Raw genomic sequence first — 19,230 nt, forward strand, 5'->3', positions numbered from 1 at the left:
ACAGTTCGCTTGACAGCATTGTTGATCCTGCGTCAGTGAGACACAAAGGTTGCTCTAAAACCACCGTGGAGACTTCTGTGGACCCAACAAGACTAAAGAAAAATTCTCATATGAGAGACGTTTTGTAACTCTCCACAGCTGTGGGTCAGGGTCAAAGAGCATGAACTGGAATCAGTACAATAGGTGGGCTGCTTGGGAGGACAGTCATGGCAGCCAAATGTCAAACTCTACACTTAAGTGCTGTTTTATCAAGCCAAAATCCAGCGCAGGTTTGTCACGGCCTGGTCTTATTTTGAAAGGTCAGACAGGAAGTCCTGTTTATTTCCTTAAGTGTCTGCTGCTGACGCAGGAGTGACCGCTCAGTCAAGGAGTGAGGAGGCTGGGCTGACGCTCGGCCAGTAACACTGCTGCTGCAGCAATGATGCGATTTATTGTGGAGTGTCGGAGGACGCTGCGAGCGAGAACCCCCGAGGATGGAGGGTAAAACAGCAATACTTACTCTCTGCGGCTCAGTGCTCATTTCCATTTCTGTCTTTAATGTAGACTCCAGAAGACTGACACATATTTCTCCAGTCCTTAGGCAAGTAGTTTGTAGTACGCTTTTATAATATTACATATATAACTATAACTATGTATATGGCATATCCTGACATACTTACCCAGAGGTACAGAATGTGAATATGCTAACACGTAATGAGAAATGCTCTTTGTTTTTGCACATGTAACAGCGGAGCGAAGAAATGGGACAAACAGCTGACAGTTGACAGTGGGGATGTGGAGGCGACTTTGGCAGATCAAAGTGAAATTAATTGTACTAATTTAATGTTCTTGGTGATAAATAACCCACTAATGCAACTGATCAGTTTTCTAGTAGCTGGTAGTAGCTACAACAACAAATAACAGCATTGTAATAGTTTTAGCAGCAGATTTAGATTGAGAATAAAAAGATTTAGATTTTTTTTTTGCAACATGTGTTTTATTATCAAGTAAAAACTAATTTATATCTAATTTTGACATACTCACAAATGTGTGTTTGAATCCACATGAAAACAAAGCAACTGGAACACTTACAAGTATTTATCAAATGGGTATATAAAACCCCTTTTTAAAAAATATGGTTATGTTTAAATGAGATGATGAGATAGCCTTTATTTGTCAGTTGCAAGTCTTTTGCCCACAACCGAGATGACAGACCTTGTCAACCGTACATACAATACAAACATCACATTGGGGAGACAGGTCAGGCCAGGTAGCGAGGAAAAAAACATCGAAATATGTAACACAAAAGGATAATACAGGAATGCACAGATATCAACACACCATAACACAATAAACACAGACAAGCAACATGGGAAAGAGTTCCAGTGTGTACATCTGATCTGGGACCGCTGCAATCTTCGACTGTACCTCCAACTGACCCGATGTCGACATCAGAGGGGAGGTAAGCGTTGGAGGTGGCGTTGGGTAGGGAAGGTGATGCGTCAGTGAGTGCTTATCAGTATCAGTATATGTATGTGTGTGCGTGTCCATAGTTCAGCTGAGACAGTGTCCTTCGCCCTGCCAGGCTAAGTAAACAGTCTTCCAGCCAACCCAGGTGGCCTTGTATGGAATGGGAAGGAACAGACTCAACACAGTCGTTATCAGGGAGTTTTTGTTCAGCTCCAGCCTTGAGCCCACAGCTGGCGCCGAAGGGGTAGCCACATTACGATGGTGATTTTTCTTTTTGCAAACAACTCATGAGAATTTCAAGCTGTTTTTAACACTCTGTCACTGGTCTCTCAATCTCCCGTTGGATAGCTGCGAGTTTCTCCATGATGTTATTAGCCGTCGATTCCGTGATCTTGTCACTCTTTTGCTCACAGAGCAGATTCTGAGATCTCACGACCGCAGCCAACTGATCCGTGATGTAAATTGTTAACATCTCAGATAAAACACAAAAGTATTCACTCGTCTGCCTTCACACACATATGAACTTGAGTGACATTCTTAATCCATAGGGTTTAATATGATGGCGGGCCACCCTTGCAGCTATAACAGTTTCTACTCTTCTGGGAAAGCTTTCCACAAGGTTTAGGAGTGTGTGGGAATTTTTGTCCATTCTTTTAGAAGTGTTTCTAGAACTGAGGTCAGGCATTGATGTTGGACAAGAAAGCCTGGCTCACAGTCTCTAATTCATACCAAAGGTGGTCTGTCGGGTTGAGATGAGCACTCTGTGAGGCCAGGCAAGTTCTTCCACACTGAACTCGCTCATCTTTATGCAACCTACTACGCCCAAATTACTCTCCAATGTATCGATCAGAATATGTGTGAATATTAGATAGACCACTTTAGTTGCAGTCATGGACAGCAGCACAAATCATAGTAGATAGTGGATAGCTGTACATTAGAAATTCCTCACACAGTGAAACTTCTTCTCAAATGAATAAGTGCTGATGAATTGACAAGTAAACTATAACTTACAGTCACTTACACATTTTACATCACATTTGATTAGGCTTGTACCACAAAGGGTTTAATTATTTATGGAGAAAACACCATGGAAGACTCATAAGAACTAAAAACCATCAGTCAAAGTGATTAACACTAGAATTACAGAGCCTTTTTCCCTTGTTCAAGTCCCTACTACTAGATTTACTAGCCTGCGCAAATTTGCGTAAATTCCACCCGACCTTAACACCTCTTGGCACCCCGCTGAGATTTTCACAGGTTTTCAGCTCCATTGTTCTCCTGCTTTTGTTGTGCAAACACACCCTCCCCCAACCCCTAACCATGAGAGATTCAGGTCTTTCCTTTCCTGCAAGGCTACTTTCCTTCCTTACCTGCAGCGTACTATACACTATGGTAGTTTCTATGTGCAATATTTCTCATATGCAATATTAGTTCTTGTCAATCCTTGTCACTACATTGGATGCCTGGCCATAAACATATATACACAGAGTTGTACATATATTTATATAGCCACACCTTATATAATATGCATAAAGTTTAGTTATACACACAGACACATCTATATCTCTATATCTATCTATATTTATATATATGTATATATGTATATATATATATATATACATATAGATGTGTGTGTGTGTATACATACACCAATATTTTTGAATACTCGTGTCCATATTTATGTTTCCAGATTGTTTGTATAGTGCACTTGTGTGTGTGTGTGTGTGTGTGTGTGTGTGTGTGTGTGTGTGTGTGTGTGTGTGTGTGTGTGTTTGTGCAACATTGGCATTTGTTTACTCAGATCCAAGGCAGGCCAAACCTCTGTGTTACAACCTACATACAAAAGACACACATTCACAATATATGGGTACACAAGTCTGTTTTATTTCAAAGTGTTTCAAACTTTACATTTGGTACAGGTGAATTTCTGACATGTTGCACAGGTAAACCTGCGGCGATTCCTGTTGCAGCTCTCTTGCACCCATTTTCGCGTTGTCTGCATTGTAATATTTCCTTGTGCTGCATGAATCAGCAACGAAGTTGCTGAGCTAGAAGACTCAGAAACAATCTTCTTTGCCTGTCCACCCTGTACATGCCTTGTACAAAATGCAGGCATTCACTGCCGCCAGGTCCAGCATATTGTAGAAAACCGCTACTGGCCACCTGCGTGTTGCTGATCTTACGGAATACATCCGTGCCATTTGGTCCAAAACGTCTACACCACACTGTAAAAGGAGAGAGAGAGAGTCATGAGTATATGTTTTTTTCTATAGGCCTGTATAGCACACATCAGAAAACACTGTAGCACTGGTGTAAATTGTACACACATTCACATACCTTCATGTGGTTATAGTCTGTTATCGTGTTGGGTTTCCTCTTTCTGCCGTCACCGATCGGACTTTATTCACCATGCCCAGTAACGTTGTTTTGCGCTGCAGCAGTCTGTGCGACAGTGACAGTGAAGTAAAGAAATTGTCCGTTGTGACATTTCTCCAATCATCCAAAAACGGCTCCATCAGTTTCATGACCACGTTCTCTGCCAGCCTCTCTTCCTTCTGACGACTGGGGTCCTTTCCCAAGTAAGGAGATGCACTGCAGACATATTTGGTGTCCAAATCCGTGGCCATCCAGAACTTGATCCCAAATTTGTCTGGCTTGGTTGCAATATACTGTGTGAATGGACAACAAACCTTGGTAGGGAACAGCTGTTCCCTACCAAGCATTTCTTGCAGCTGGCAATAACGGTCGTGCATTCAGTATAGCTGTGACTTCCGCAAGAAATGTGGTCAAAATCTCATGAGTAAGTTGAAGCATTTCTACCAGGCAATTTCTGAAAGTTGTAACACAGAGGTTTGGCCTGCCTTGGATCTGAGCAACTCTGAGTGAGCAAATGCAAATGTGCCAGGCCTCAAGGATAATGGGTGGTTTGCACAACAAAGGTTGGAGGAGAAACAAGCTGACGACCTGTGAAAATCTCAGCAGGGGTGCTTAACACCTCGGGACTTGCACCAGAAAATAAAAAAGCCAGTAATTCTAGGGGGTGTTGGGTTTAGGGAAGCTACGCAAATTTGCGCAGGATAGTAAATCTAGTGTTAAGCTGCAGTGACTGTAGCCTAGCTAGTTAAAGTCAGTTGCTGAGATAGCCTTGGCTATAATTTCAGGAATTAGGAGAATGTGAAGGAAAGGAACATTGTATTTTTACGCTACACAAAGTAAAAGGACAATACAAGAAATTATGTTCTCTCGCGTTAATGACATCAGGTTGTGGTTGGGTTAGCAGCAGGGTTGGAGTAGAGGTGAGCAACAAAAATTAAATTAAATCATGTTCCAAAACAATTAAAGTGTTTTAAGTGGAAGGAAACAACATTAGAAGCTTCCTTTCACTTCCCGGGGTGTCACTGTGATGATGCGTGACTACTTAGAGTAGCAAAGCTAGAAAAAATGATTTGTCCTCTATAACTAGTACACTGAAAATACAGGACAACACTACCACACTACATGCTTATGAATGCTGTGTCAAGAATGTCAAATGACATAGTTGTTGTTGGGAACATAATTATCATGACACAGGATTCCTAAGCATGTAGTGTGGGTGCAGCTGAGCAGCTGACATGAAGGGAGCAAATGTTCCAGGATGGCACTATCTGTTGTTAATAAAAGCACCTCTGCTTTTTATCGTGCACTTTTCGGTTTTCTCCCTGAACCATCTGCAAGCCTCTGATGGTAACAGTGAGAGTACTGTCCTATGGCTTTATCTCCCCTCCTCCATCTGTGTCTCTGATGTGGTCCTATCTCTTTTCTGTCACCTCATTGTTTCTCTGCATGTGAAATGGCTGCGATTTTCATTCTGGTCAGAAGGCAACACAGTTGATTCAAAGTAATCAAAAAAGCACAAATCAGTTACTAAATCTTAGCTTGAACTGAGAGAAAAGGAGTTCCAGGTTAACCTAATCCCGAAACATGCTAATCACACAAAGTAAAGTTATTTACTCCAAATACGGTGACATTTTATTGGCTGATAAACTGTTTTACCCTACCTGTAACTGCTTGTAGAGGAGCAGCATCCAAACTGTACATACTTGAACAATTTTGCATTTCTACTTTGATAGCACATTACAGTGCTTCGTTCTAGCTCTATTTTGATTAAGTGCACAAACAATGTGGGAGATAAAGCCACCATTCTATTGAAACTTTAGCTGTTCAGGAGTAACTAAACAGAAATACATGAGAGGTAGCTGATGATCTGAGTAGTACCTACAAAATGGCAATGCACCTATTCTCAGAGTACCCCTTCACCCAAGAACATTGGTTTTGCTTGTATAGTTGTATTTGTGCTCTTGAAAACTATTTGATGAAAACGCCAATGAGGTTGGCTAATGAAGTAGGGCAGAATGAATATTGATTGATATTGATTGCCTGTGCAGACTGCTGCTGCTGTGCTCTAGGATTTTTATGGATGGCTCTCTCTCACACACACACCCACACACTGTGTGTTGTGTATGAACCGATCATACTGCAGAGGCCAGTGGTGATGGAGAGGGGGAGAGTATAGAGAAGGACATGAAGGAAACAGTGGTATGGGAGGAAACTGAGGAGGAGGAAAAACATGAAGAATGGAGACTTGTACAGGAATGGGCGTTCTTCCATGGATGCATAAGTCTGCTCTACCCTTTTCTTCTCTGGTCTGACTCATCTTCCACACTGGTGCAGTCTGCCTGTGTGCATTTTCCAGCACACACACACACGTGCGTGCAGGCGCTGACACGTTAACAGAGGGAGCTCCGCCTCCTCTGCAGTGTAGCGACAGCTAGAGAGGGGCAGCAATGGAGGAGCCAGCAGTACAGCAGGAAAAAATAGAGGGATCGTGGGAAGGAGGGCATGATGAAGGAAAAGCAGACTGGAAAAACGAATGCTCTCTCTCATCCCTCCTTAAACATTCCTGTCTTCTTTGCTGGTCATCTCCCAGGGACACCGACATCACGGAGACTGATGAGAGAATCCTTGCCAAGACGGCCGAGATCAGAGTAAGAAGACCACAGCACCTAGCACTGGTGTGTGTGTGTGTTTGAATCTGTGTGTGTCTGTGTTTTTTGTCGAAATCATATTTTCTGTTATTTGTGAGATAATTTGGACAGTACCTATATCATTTTTATGTATGTGTGTGGCTGTAAGGTTTCCAGTTTGGGACCCTTCCATCACTGCATTTCCCATGATGCTATCATGTGATGTCATGATGCTGTAGGACTAGTCTCACAAAGATGAAGCTGTAAACACACACGTGTTCAGCGGAAGTCTGGATTGCCAGACTGTCCTGGTCCTTGAAATGTTCACATTTTTATGGGCTCAAATTGTGGTCATAAATATTTTGTACTTGTAAATCAGGATTTGTATGTGTAAAAAGAATTTGTGTGTGTGTAAAAAAGATTTGTGTGTGGACTTAGCCAAAAAATACCTCTGAAACTCTGCACTCATTTTTGAAGTTACAAGTACGAATTTTGACCCTATTTTTCTTGCTTTCATCTGATTGGCCAATGTCATGTCAATCACAAATTTAACTATCCAATCAGAGAACAGATGGGTTTAGCTATTGGAGGGGTGCTTTATGGAGCTTCAGGTCTTTGAAGGGAATAAATGCCCTTTTACATGCCAGCCCAGCGCAGTGTTGCCAACTTAGCGACTTTGTCGCTATATTTAGCGAGTTTTCAAACCCCCTTAGCGACTTTTTTTTCTAAAAAGTGACTACCGACAAATCTGGCGACTTTTTCTGGTGTTATTGGAGACTTATTTATGACGACTTTTTGATGTGAAAGCACGTATCGCTTTTACTCTCAACAAGCAGCGGGTGCTGCCGTGGGCACCTCGCCCGTTCCAAAGCGCTCACAGGTGGAGGATAGTCCTCCCCCAGCTGCTATCAGGGCAGGAGATGTTCACACCTATGCGTCCAAACTGCAAATGAATCGCGCATGAGCGAAGCCGCTGCTCCCGCACTGACTGTAACGCAGTCAGTTCTTCTTTTACTCTTATGCTGTTTTGTGGATCACAAGGTTTAAAACTACTTATAAACACACACACACAAAGTAACTCCACCAGAGTGCCTATTTCGGATCACTTTTGCCGGTCCAAGCCCGGGTGAAGGAGCAGGGTTGGAATTGTGACATTAAAAAAACAATAATTGCTAAAAGAAATTGAATTTGTAGTTCTAAATAAACTCTAAATGCATTTAGGACGTTTTTTACTCAATTTATGTCTCTTCCGCGATGTTATTTCTCTCTCCAGCAACATAGGTTACAATTACATTAGCATGACCAATTATGCAATTAGGCGATGACGTCATTTAGCGACTTCTAGCGACTTTTAGGACAGCCAATAGCGATTTTCCCTACTGAGGAGTTGGCAACACTGGCCCAGCGTTTTCCTTCATCACCACGAAGAAATAACAGTCTGTGGTGGTCCGAGTTTTGTGATTTTTGTGTCACAGGTTTACGTGCTTAATACAGGGACCTCCAGAGCCTTTTCAACAGCGCTGCGGACCTCGGGGGAGGGGGGGTATTGTGGAAATGACAGTCTTCAATAGTGGGGATAGTTACAAAGCTTTCTTCGTTATGAATTAGCATACATGTTTTTATTGAACATTTGAAGAACCAGCAAAAAAACCCAGAAACTCTTGTAGAGGACATAAAGTCAGAGATAGAAACGACAAGGAGCAGGTGCATCTAGTACAGGTAGAGCTGCTGCAAAAACCCACAGAGCTCAGCAGCCAGCGTAACAAATTCTGGATCCTTGGCTTTTAGTTAGCAGTTAGCATTAGCAGCACATGCTGCGTCCGATGTGAAAGGACCTTTATGCTGCGCACTGTGACTCACAGCAATGGTCCCGGGTCAGCCCTGACTTTGTGTTAAACTAATCCTAAAGTAATAATGATATTTCTAACCACTGATATACCACAACTTTATCCTTTCAACAGCTGCTGAAAGTTAGGGGACCTAGCTGCTATCGGATATTTATATAGAGATCCCCCAGCTTCAAACTGTATTACCCTTCAAGGACCTGCAGTTCAAAAAAGCGCCCCTCCGACAGCCAAACCCATCTATTCTCTGATTGGATAGTTAAATTTGTGATTGAGATGACATTGGCCAATCAGATAAAAGGAAGAAAAATAGGGTCAAAATTTGTACTTGTAACTTGAAATTTGAGTGCAGAGTTTCAGAGGTATTTTTTGGCTAAGTCAAATCACACACTTTTTTTTAACAATAAATTTTTTTACACATACAATTTTTTTTTTTTTTTTCACACACACAAATCTTTTTTACACACACAAATTCTTTTTACAAATCTTTTTACACACACACAAATTCTTTTTACGAATACAAATCTTTTTTACACACACAAATTCTTTTTACAATTTTTTTTACAAATCACAAATTCTTTTACACACAAATTCTTTACACACACACAAATTCTTTTTACACATACAAATCCTGATTTACAATTACAAAACTGATTTACAAGCACAAAATATTTATGACCACAATTTGAGCCCATAAATTTTGGTGACTTCTCTATGAACTTTAAAAAAGGGGAAGTGTGTTCACACCCAGGTAACATTTCTGATACCAGACCAAAAACCAACCAAGCAAAGGGAAAATCTCTGTACAGTAATTGGAGCTAAATAAGACCTTTTGTCTTTCTTTTTTTTTGTCCCTAAAAACCAAAACTCTCAATTATTTTGTTGGATTTTCAGTTTGTTGGATCTCTCTCTAAACACACAAAATTAAACCCACTGATGGATAACTTGGGCTGATGTATTTTCGGAATTGTGTTTTTTCACCTGCACTTTGTGTGTGTAAATGTTTCATCATCCCAGCGTTTATATCGTTCTGCAGATTTTAACTGTGTCTTTGTGTGTGATGTAGGAGCTGGAGAGCGCAGTGGCAGTGGAAAACTTGGAACTTCAGGAGCAGAGGTCAGACCGCAAAGAGCTGGAGGAGACCCTAGTTAAATTAGAGAAACACAAAGAGAAACTGATACAGCAAATAAAGGCAACCAGACAGCTCTGCTATGAAGAAAGTCAGCAGGTAATGATGCACAGTACTGCTGCTCTGGCAGCGTGTGCTCTGTATTTTTTCAGCATTCACGTGATGCACAGCTGTGTGAGTGGGTATCTCGTCTCCTCGACTGACACGCCGCCTTGAAAACTACGGTCAGTTTGAGGGATAAGTTGATGTTAACTGTAGAGTTTTTAGAGGTGGGTGAAACTGTTGAGCGCACAGTGGAAGTGTTTAGAACCTGCCCAGAGAAAATGACTTTGAATAACCCAAAGTTTTTCAAAATTCCAGACTGTGTCATGGTTTGGGGTTTGTGACACAGCTTTTTGAGTTTTCCTTTAGGTTTATGACGTTTGCTTTATTGGGATGTTTTAGGGTTGAGTTGTGCTCCGCAAATGTTTTGAGTTATTTTGTATTCATGTTTCCTGAGTCTGTTTTGTTCCTGTGTGCGTTCCTTCATCCCGGCGCCTGTGTCAAGCTGCATGTCTTAGTCTGCATCTTGGTGTGTTTCCTGTTTTATTTTGACAGTCTCTTGTCCCATGTTCAGTGTGTTCAGTTTTGCTTCCCCCTTCTCGTCTGTTAGATTATGATCTGCTGTGTTCCCCAGGTCTCTCCTCTTTGCCGTGATTTCCCCTTTTGTATATATTGTTTATGTTTTACTCTGTCCATCATTGTGATCTCTCTCTTGCTGTGCGTCCTGTGTGCGTGGTAAATCTCTGTACTGCTATGTCTGTTTAGTTTCTGTCAGTTAGCCTCCCTAGTTTTTTTATTCTCACTAGATCCAACAATAAAACTAAATTCAATCCTGCCTGCATGTATGCACTTTGGGTCAGAAACTCTGCCTGTCTGAGACATAATTTACAGTAAAAAATGTGATGAACTGCAATATACGTTATTGCAGTTGTATTGTTATAATATCGTAACATGGGGTGTCTGTTGATTTCAACCTCTTTTTATATATTTTTATATATACATTTAAAAAATTCCCTTTCCCCCCCTGTGGGTGGTCTATCATTCAAGCTCTGGTCCTCTACCAGAGGCCTGGGAGCTTGAGGGTCCTGCACAGTATCTTAGCTGTTCCAAGTCCCAAGCTAGCCACTCGCCTAGCTTGGGACTTGCTCCACCTAGTGCTCTGATTACCACTGGGACCACTGTTACTAGGGCTGCTCGATTATGGCAAAAATGATAATCACAATCATTTTCACTGAAATTTAGATCTCGATTATTTGACGATATTTATTTAACAATAACAATGTATTGAATAATGGCTTTAAAGATTGTCAAAAAATAGTATAAAATAGTGTGCAAATACTGATTACAGTGAAAATGTTTGCAATATAAAAAATAAATGAAAAATGTAAACATCTATGTTTAGTGAACTTCAAAATACTGCACAATATTTGATCCACCTCTGACTCCGCGAACCCATAATGTTTCCACACCACTGAAGTCGTTTTACCTCTCTTTTCAACCAACGGCATTCTTTCTTCAGCAGCCATTATCCTCTCCTCTCCAAATAACTTCTGCTTAGCTTCCTGAGCTTTCCGAGCTTCCCTCGGGTCCTCTTAATTGTTGTGACATGTATTCGAAACGCAGAGAGGTGCGCTCGATTTGCCACACGGAGCAGCGCGAGAGTAAAGCACGAGGGAGGTGCTAATAATTGGCTCAGTCATTTTTAATGATCGTTGAAAGCCCAGATCGTAATCGAGATTAAAATTCGATTAATTGAGCAGCCCTAACAGTTACCTTCACCCTCCACATCTTCTTGAGCTCTTCTCTGAGCCCTTGGTACTTCTCTAGCTTCTTGTGTTCCTTCTTCCTGATGTTGCTGTCATTTGGAACCGCTACATCTATGCACTTGTCTACCACTACTATGTCCGGTTGGTTAGCCACCACCATTTTGTCCGTCTGTATCTGGAAGTCCCACAGGATCTTAGCTCGGTCATTCTCCACCACCCTTGGGGGCGTCTCGCATTTTGACCTCGGGACTTCAAGCGCACATTCGGCACAGATGTTCCTGTACACTATGCCGGCCACTTGGTTATGGCGTTCCCTTTATGCCCTGCCTGCTAGCATATTGACCCTGCTGTTATGTGCTGGATTGTCTCAGGAGCATCTTTACACAGCCTGCACCTGGGGTCTTACCTGGTGTGATAGACCCCAGCCTCTATGGATCTTGTGCTCAGAGCTTGTTCCTGTGCTGCCATGATTAGTGCCTCTGTGCGGTCTTTCAGTCCAGCTTTGTCCAGCCACTGGTAGGACTTCTGGATATCAGCCACTTCCTCTGTCTGCCGGTGGTACATACCGTGCAGGGGCCTGTCCTTCCATGATGGTTCCTCCTCTTTCTTGGGTTTCTGTTGGCTCAAGTATTCACTGAGCAGGCAGTCAGTTTGAGCCATCATCCTAATGTAGTTCGTTGTCTCATCCTGGACTGTGGTACTGACACTCACCAGTCCCCAACCTCCTTCCTTCCGCTTACCATACAGCCTAAGGGTGCTGGACTTGGGGTGAAACCCTCCATGCATGGTCAGGAGCTTCCTGATCTTCATGTCAGTGGCTTCTAACTCCTCCTTTGGCCAACTTATTATTCTACCAGGGTACCTGATCGCGGGTAGGGCATAGGAGTTGATAGCCCGGATCTTGTTCTTAACATTCTTACCTAACGGCCTCTTCAGGTACTTGTAGCTGTCCTCTATGTCTGCATTGTTGCTTTCTGGTAGTTCAATCCCCTCAGTTCTGACTACCTTCCCTCTCTTTGTTATTATCCGACTACACTTTTCCAGCCCGAACGACATTTCGATGCCATTGCTGTATATCCTGGTGGTTTGGATCAGTAAATCGATGTCTCGTTCACTCTCGGCATATAGCTTGATGTTATCCATGTAGAGGAGGTGGCTGACAACTGCTCCATTCCATAGTCAGTATCCATAGCCAGTCTTATCAATGATCTCACTGAGGGGTTCAGAGCAGCAGTGAGGACAGAGCATCTCCTTGGTAGATCCCGCACTTGATGATGGCTTGTGCTATGAGCTTGAAGTTGGACTCTAGCATTGTCTGCCACATCCCCATTGAGTTCCTGATGAAGGCCCTTAGGGTCATGTTGATCTTGTACAGTTCTAAGCATTCCAGGATCCAGGTTTGGGGCATCAAGTCATGGGCCTTCTTGTAATCAATCCAGGCAGTGCACAGGTTGGTCAGCCCAGTCCTGCAGTCTCAGGCGACTGCTTGGTCTACCAGTAGCTGGTGTTTTGTGCCTCTGGTATTCTTTTCTGTAACCCACTCATGTATTGACCCATGTGCCTGTTCATCTTAGCCGCTATGATGCCTGACAGGAGCGTCCATGTGGTGCTGAGGACGTTATTGGCTGGTAGTTGGACGTGACCAATTCCATCTGTGGGCCTTCAGTTAGCCATTCTGGGTGTCTCTCATTGAAAAGCAGCTGGTTCATCTGCGCTGCCAGATGCTCATGTAGTGCAGTCAGCTTCTTCAGCCAGTAGGTGTGAACCATGTCAGGACCTGGTGCTGTCCAATTCTTCGTACTGGTGACCTTTTCTTGGCTGTTTGCCACTGTAAAGTTACTGGATCCTGTTCAGAGGTTGCTGTGGTCTGTTCCTAGATCCACTAGCCAATGAGCATTGCTGTTTTGGGTTGCGTCCTTCTCCCATATGCTCTTCCAGTATTGCTCTGTCTTCCAGCCTTGGTGGTGCTATTCTTACGATAGCACAGTGGTCCCCTTTGGAACTTCACATTGGGGGTTCAACTCCCAACCAGGCGTGTATCCAGTAAGGGTCAGCAGGCTAGGCACCCATGCTAACCAAGCCTAACTTGGAATATTTGCGATATATTTAACTGAAGACATATCGGCTCAGACTTCACCGGGTCAGGTGTTGAGGAACCTGGACTGTCAGGAGTAATGAGAAATGGACCAAGATGGTAGATAGTTGTTAACGAATAAGTTCAACTGGTTTGGTTTGGTGAGTGATGGAGGGAAGTGACTGACCATTGAGAGCATTTACAGCTACCAGAACCTCAAGAAGAACTTACCATGAACAAGGTTTTATATGGGTACAATAACAAAGTCACAAGACAATAGTGTCACAAAATGTTCCATGAATCTCTGTTAATCAGACTCTCCTCGGCACCTGCCTTCAAAAGCACTTGTAATGAATAGGTCCTGGTCTTGCCACACAGGGTGGTAGGGAGTTGCATACGGGGACCCTCAGCATCTGGAGAGGCACTGCCCACTTAGTATCCCCACAGTTACTGGTAGGCACTGTCTTTTGGCCAGGCAGGGCAAGAGGCCAGAAAGTGGCCCAACAAACCGCAATACATACACAATCGCTCCTCAAACCTCCTCCAGCATTTCTCTGATGTCAACCTTGTGCATCCCAGTTGCATTGCCTCAGCTTGAGTCAAAGCAAATGCCAACAAGGAAGACCGGTCCCATCTGGGGGTCCTTGAGGATCAGGACTGTTCAGCCTTCAGTTAGCCATTCTGGGTGTCTCTCATCGACTAGCAGCTGTTTCATCTGTGCTGCCAGACACTCGAGGAGCTAGTAAGAAAGGTCCGAGGAGCAAAACGAGTGGAGAAGTGCCCACCCTGGTCATTGTAACCTCTAACCCCCTTCTCTCTCTTTCACGCAACCGATTGTCAACCTGATTGCAAAATCTGCTAGGCTTTCAAAACACCTGGGTTCATCCCGAGCAGCGAGCTCATCCTTTTAAAGTGGAGCACAAAGTGTTTTCTTACCCCCCTGTGTCTGTGCCCTTAACACGAAAATTAATGGAGAACTCGGCTACAGACAGGGTACTGTCAGAGGCTGAGCAACTGATGGGCTGCTTTATCAGTGCACAAAGGATAGTGGAATAAAACCTTGAAATCTTGGAGGAACTGTGCATAAGTAAGTATTTCTAAAGAATGTCAGCAGGAGGTAAGATTTGGCCCATTACCAGTTAGGGTCCTGAAAGGAACCAACAATTATTTATTCCCTTGAATTAACATTAGGAAAGGCCCTGGGAGAGTGCTGGAATAGCAGAGCAGAATGAAGAAGAAGCCTCTGACCTGGCCCACCTCCCCTACACTGTAAAACCCAATAAGTTAATTTAACTCAAAACTTTTGGTGAAACTGATTATATAAAATATTTTAAGTAACTAAAACTTAAAAATAAAAGTTAAATAAACACACTTTATTTATTAGCTTTAGATAAATAGTTTTAAGTACCACTGATAAATGTTTTTTATGTCATATCCACATTTTTGGTTTAGTACTCTCTACTTGATATTTTGAGTTTCAAGTACAAATCTAGCTCAAGTAACTTTTAGGAATTAATATTTAATTTCAAAATGTTAACAATTTTAAGCTAATACAACTCAAAAATTTAAAATACAAACGCTTATAATATCCAAATCTACTGTGTTTTGAATTTGATATATATATAAATGTGCCCAAAATAATTACACTTGTAAAAACACAAGACAGAAAATATAAATTTAAGTTACAAATTTATTGAGTTACTTTAACACATAGCCTTTCTAACAAAAAGCCCAAAGACATAAATCCACCACATTTTATAGGGAATAATGTCAGAAATGTCCAGTTTTGGCACAAGGTTACAATATTAGAAATAGAGAATTTCACAACATGTTTTAAGAGTATTCAGATTTGATTAACACATGAGTGTGGCCTTTTTATTAAAAAACAAACTAACAAAAGGAAAAGAAAATCCTGCATTATTAGGTGGGAAAACCGAATGAAAGTATAGTGCAGCTAATACACTGAAATATAATTGGTAACCTTTTTAATATGCCAATACTGTGGTTATGCAAAATGCACATTTGTAGAGTGCAATCACAGTCTCAACAACAAAGCAATAAAACTTTAAATAGAAAAATACAAGAGACATAAAACAAAGTGTTGTAAACCTCCTTAGCACCTTATGTCAGTTATCAGTAGTTCAGGAGGAACGTTCCTTAAGTGACATTGAAGATCCCACCTAGAAGCCAGAAATGTAGTGAGACTGTCCTTTATTTTCTCTATGGATTTACAGTTATCTGACTAAAAACACAATCAAAATCAATTAAAACACAAGTGATGATGGGGGAAAAAATAAAAAATAAAATAAAATCACCCCTTTTACTTTGGATGTGGCTTTTAGATAATGAAGTATGAAACAGAGTCTGCAAAGATTTCTTTATTCTATTCTGGAATAAAGAAATCCTGGACATTATTCTGCTGCCAAAAGATCATTTTTAAGACTCAGCACTTTGGGCTTCAACTTCCCACCCTGCAGACCCATCAAAACTTTCTGAATAAAGTCAAAAATGTTGGCCAAACATTTTGGGTAGCTTAGGTGCAGGCCGTAGGTCAGTCCAAATATTACTAGAAATGCATCAGCCAGGGTGGTGAAAACAATGATCATGTTACCCTCGACCAAAACTGCAGTCTTCTCAGGGCAGAAGAATGTTGCATCACTGGAATTGTCTCTGATCAGGAGGAGTCCAAGTGGCACTTCACTAATATCTGGTCTATCAGAATGCATCATCTACAGAAAACAAAATTACTACATGTTAGTGCATTCCTATTTCTCTTAGTTTCATCTATACAAGTCACATTTCTGGATTATTACTAGCTCAGAAATCAATTGTTTGAACAACAAAAAAGCCACAACACAACAAAGATTTGAGAAAACAAACTGACAAAAATAGTACTTTTAGTAAAGCAAAGTCATACCTCTTCGTAGCAATAACAACAGAAAGTCAATAGCAGTTATATATTTTTTTCATTTGTACAGTGATGTATGGTTGGGCTAGGAACATTATAGAAGGTCTACACACATTAAAAACATGTAGTGTTTCCCATTATGTAACATGGACACTGTTGTAGACAGATCCAAGCATGGAGATGCTTCTCACACTGTCAAAGTGTCATACAGGGAGTGCAGAATTATTAGGCAAGTTGTATTTTTGATGAATAATTTTATTATTGAACAACAACCATGTTCTCAATGAACCCAAAAAACTCATTAATATCAAAGCTGAATGTTTTTGGAAGTAGTTTTCAGTTTGTTTCTAGTTTTAGCTATTTTAGGGGGATATCTGTGTGTGCAGGTGACTATTACTGTGCATAATTATTAGGCAACTTAACAAAAACAAATATATACCCATTTCAATTATTTATTTTTACCAGTGAAACCAATATAACATCTCCACATTCACAAATATACATTTCTGACATTCAAAACAAAACAAAAACAAATCAGCGACCAATATAGCCACCTTTCTTTGCAAGGACACTCAAAAGCCTGCCATCCATGGATTCTGTCAGTGTTTTGATCTGTTCACCATCAACATTGCGTGCAGCAGCAACCACAGCCTCCCAGACACTGTTCAGAGAGGTGTACTGTTTTCCCTCCTTGTAAATCTCACATTTGATGATGGACCACAGGTTCTCAATGGGGTTCAGATCAGGTGAACAAGGAGGCCATGTCATTAGTTTTTCTTCTTTTATACCCTTTCTTGCCAGCCACGCTGTGGAGTACTTGGACGCGTGTGATGGAGCATTGTCCTGCATGAAAATCATGTTTTTCTTGAAGGATGCAGACTTCTTCCTGTACCACTGCTTGAAGAAGGTGTCTTCCAGAAACTGGCAGTAGGACTGGGAGTTGAGCTTGACTCCATCCTCAACCCGAAAAGGCCCCACAAGCTCATCTTTGATGATACCAGCCCAAACCAGTACTCCACCTCCACCTTGCTGGCGTCTGAGTCGGACTGGAGCTCTCTGCCCTTTACCAATCCAGCCACGGGCCCATCCATCTGGCCCATCAAGACTCACTCTCATTTCATCAGTCCATAAAACCTTAGAAAAATCAGTCTTGAGATATTTCTTGGCCCAGTCTTGACGTTTCAGCTTGTGTGTCTTGTTCAGTGGTGGTCGTCTTTCAGCCTTTCTTACCTCAGCCATGTCTCTGAGTATTGCACACCTTGTGCTTTTGGGCACTCCAGTGATGTTGCAGCTCTGAAATATGGCCAAACTGGTGGCAAGTGGCATCTTGGCAGCTGCACGCTTGACTTTTCTCAGTTCATGGGCAGTTATTTTGCGCCTTGGTTTTTCCACACGCTTCTTGCGACCCTGTTGACTATTTTGAATGAAACGCTTGATTGTTCGATGATCACGCTTCAGAAAGCTTTGCAATTTTAAGACTGCTGCATCCCTCTGCAAGATATCTCACTATTTTTGACTTTTCTGAGCCTGTCAAGTCCTTCTTTTGACCCATTTTGCCAAAGGAAAGGAATTTGCCTAATAATTATGCACACCTGATATAGGGTGTTGATGTCATTAGACCACACCCCTTCTCATTACAGAGATGCACATCACCTAATATGCTTAATTGGTAGTAGGCTTTCGAGCCTATACAGCTTGGAGTAAGACAACATGCATGAAGAGGATGATGTGGACAAAATACTCATTTGCCTAATAATTCTGCACTCCCTGTAATGTTTTGTGAAATCTAAACAAGGATGCTACTAAGATATTGTTCACAACTTTGTCCAAAACGTACATCCCACGTTTTGATGAAGGTAGAGGTGTCTTCGTACAAATAGGCAGGGAGGGCATGAAGCACACCAGCACGTTGGGCCTGGATATCAGCTTGTTCCTACTTCACAAGAAAATTTTTCTTTTAAATTATTGGCTTACCTAGTCAAGAATGGTAGTTAAAATTGAAAAATTGATCAAATTAAATAAAGCTCAAAAAACAAGACAAAACCCCCACTAACCTGGAGATTATAGCTTCTGAAGAGCTGAGACAGGACATCAGACACGTTCCCTGTGCAAACAGCTTTCTTTCTGAATAAGCTCTCGAGCCGGGGAGCATGTTGGTCCAACACAGCATAAAAGTGGTTCTTCGGGTGGAGGTTTGTAATCCTGTGGCATTCTGCACAGATCTGAACACACAGGATAAATTTATCTTTACAAGTTTCAATTAGTCTATAAATCTTTGCAAAATACATCAAAATCCTTACACTCCAAAGGCATAATTTGTTCAGACAGGCCAGATAACAGGAGTTGATATAAAATACATCTTGTTAGATACATCTATATACATTCTTACCTGGGACTGGGATTTCAGAGTAGGCCAGCAATCCAAGATCTGACCTACTGGCAGGTCATCATTGATGATCTCTTTGCATCGCAAGGCCAAAGTTGTATGCATCAGCTTTGTAATCAGGACAGGATTCTTTTCACTTTTCTCGACTTCATCTACAATCTGTAGTCTTAGCTGGTCAAGGTGAACAGCATCTTCACCCTAGAAAATTTACTTCTGCCCTGGCATGGACATAACAGTAAAACACAGAAGACAAGACAGACTACACAGAGAACAGAAAAGACACATAACCAAGGAGACACAGATGAAACATAACTAGCCCAGAACTCAACTAAACCTTAACTAATATTAACAACAATACAAGAACTTCACCTCATTTCAATATAACATAAGAAAGCAAAAATACAAAATAAACTCAAAATGCTGGGTCACAGACCCAGCCCCTGACAGAAAAAAACCTAAGTCTTTCACTAATGAACACTGGGCATCAGAATAAAATAAAACAAAAAAATAACTGTTTGGTAAATATATTATTGATGGATTCACCCTTAAGCTAACCTAAAATAGACCAGGCACAACAATTTTACAGTTCAGAAGCTTCTACATTTCAACTTAGTATACATAACTATTTG

The 19,230-nt window shown here is 41.6% G+C and overlaps 1 protein-coding gene across 5 annotated transcripts in view; it reads left to right on the forward strand.

Moving 5' to 3' along the window:
- The first annotated feature begins 404 nt into the window (after nucleotides 1-404).
- LOC120434509 overlaps nucleotides 405-19,230 on the forward strand; it is a 61,797-nt gene continuing 42,971 nt past the window's right edge. The window contains exons 1-3 of one of the 5 annotated variants that reach the window (XM_039602687.1): nucleotides 405-480; nucleotides 6,416-6,473; nucleotides 9,363-9,524. In XM_039602687.1, coding sequence (XP_039458621.1) covers nucleotides 419-480; nucleotides 6,416-6,473; nucleotides 9,363-9,524 — 282 coding nt within the window. In that variant the 5' untranslated portion in view covers nucleotides 405-418. Of the gene's footprint in view, nucleotides 481-1,406; nucleotides 1,442-6,007; nucleotides 6,501-9,362; nucleotides 9,525-19,230 lie in introns of those variants that run through there. The other 4 variants (XM_039602688.1, XM_039602689.1, XM_039602685.1 and 1 more) reach the window with 4 other exon arrangements.

The sequence above is a fragment of the Oreochromis aureus genome, linkage group 18, assembly GCF_013358895.1.
Source record: "Oreochromis aureus strain Israel breed Guangdong linkage group 18, ZZ_aureus, whole genome shotgun sequence".
Taxonomy (NCBI): domain Eukaryota; kingdom Metazoa; phylum Chordata; class Actinopteri; order Cichliformes; family Cichlidae; genus Oreochromis; species Oreochromis aureus.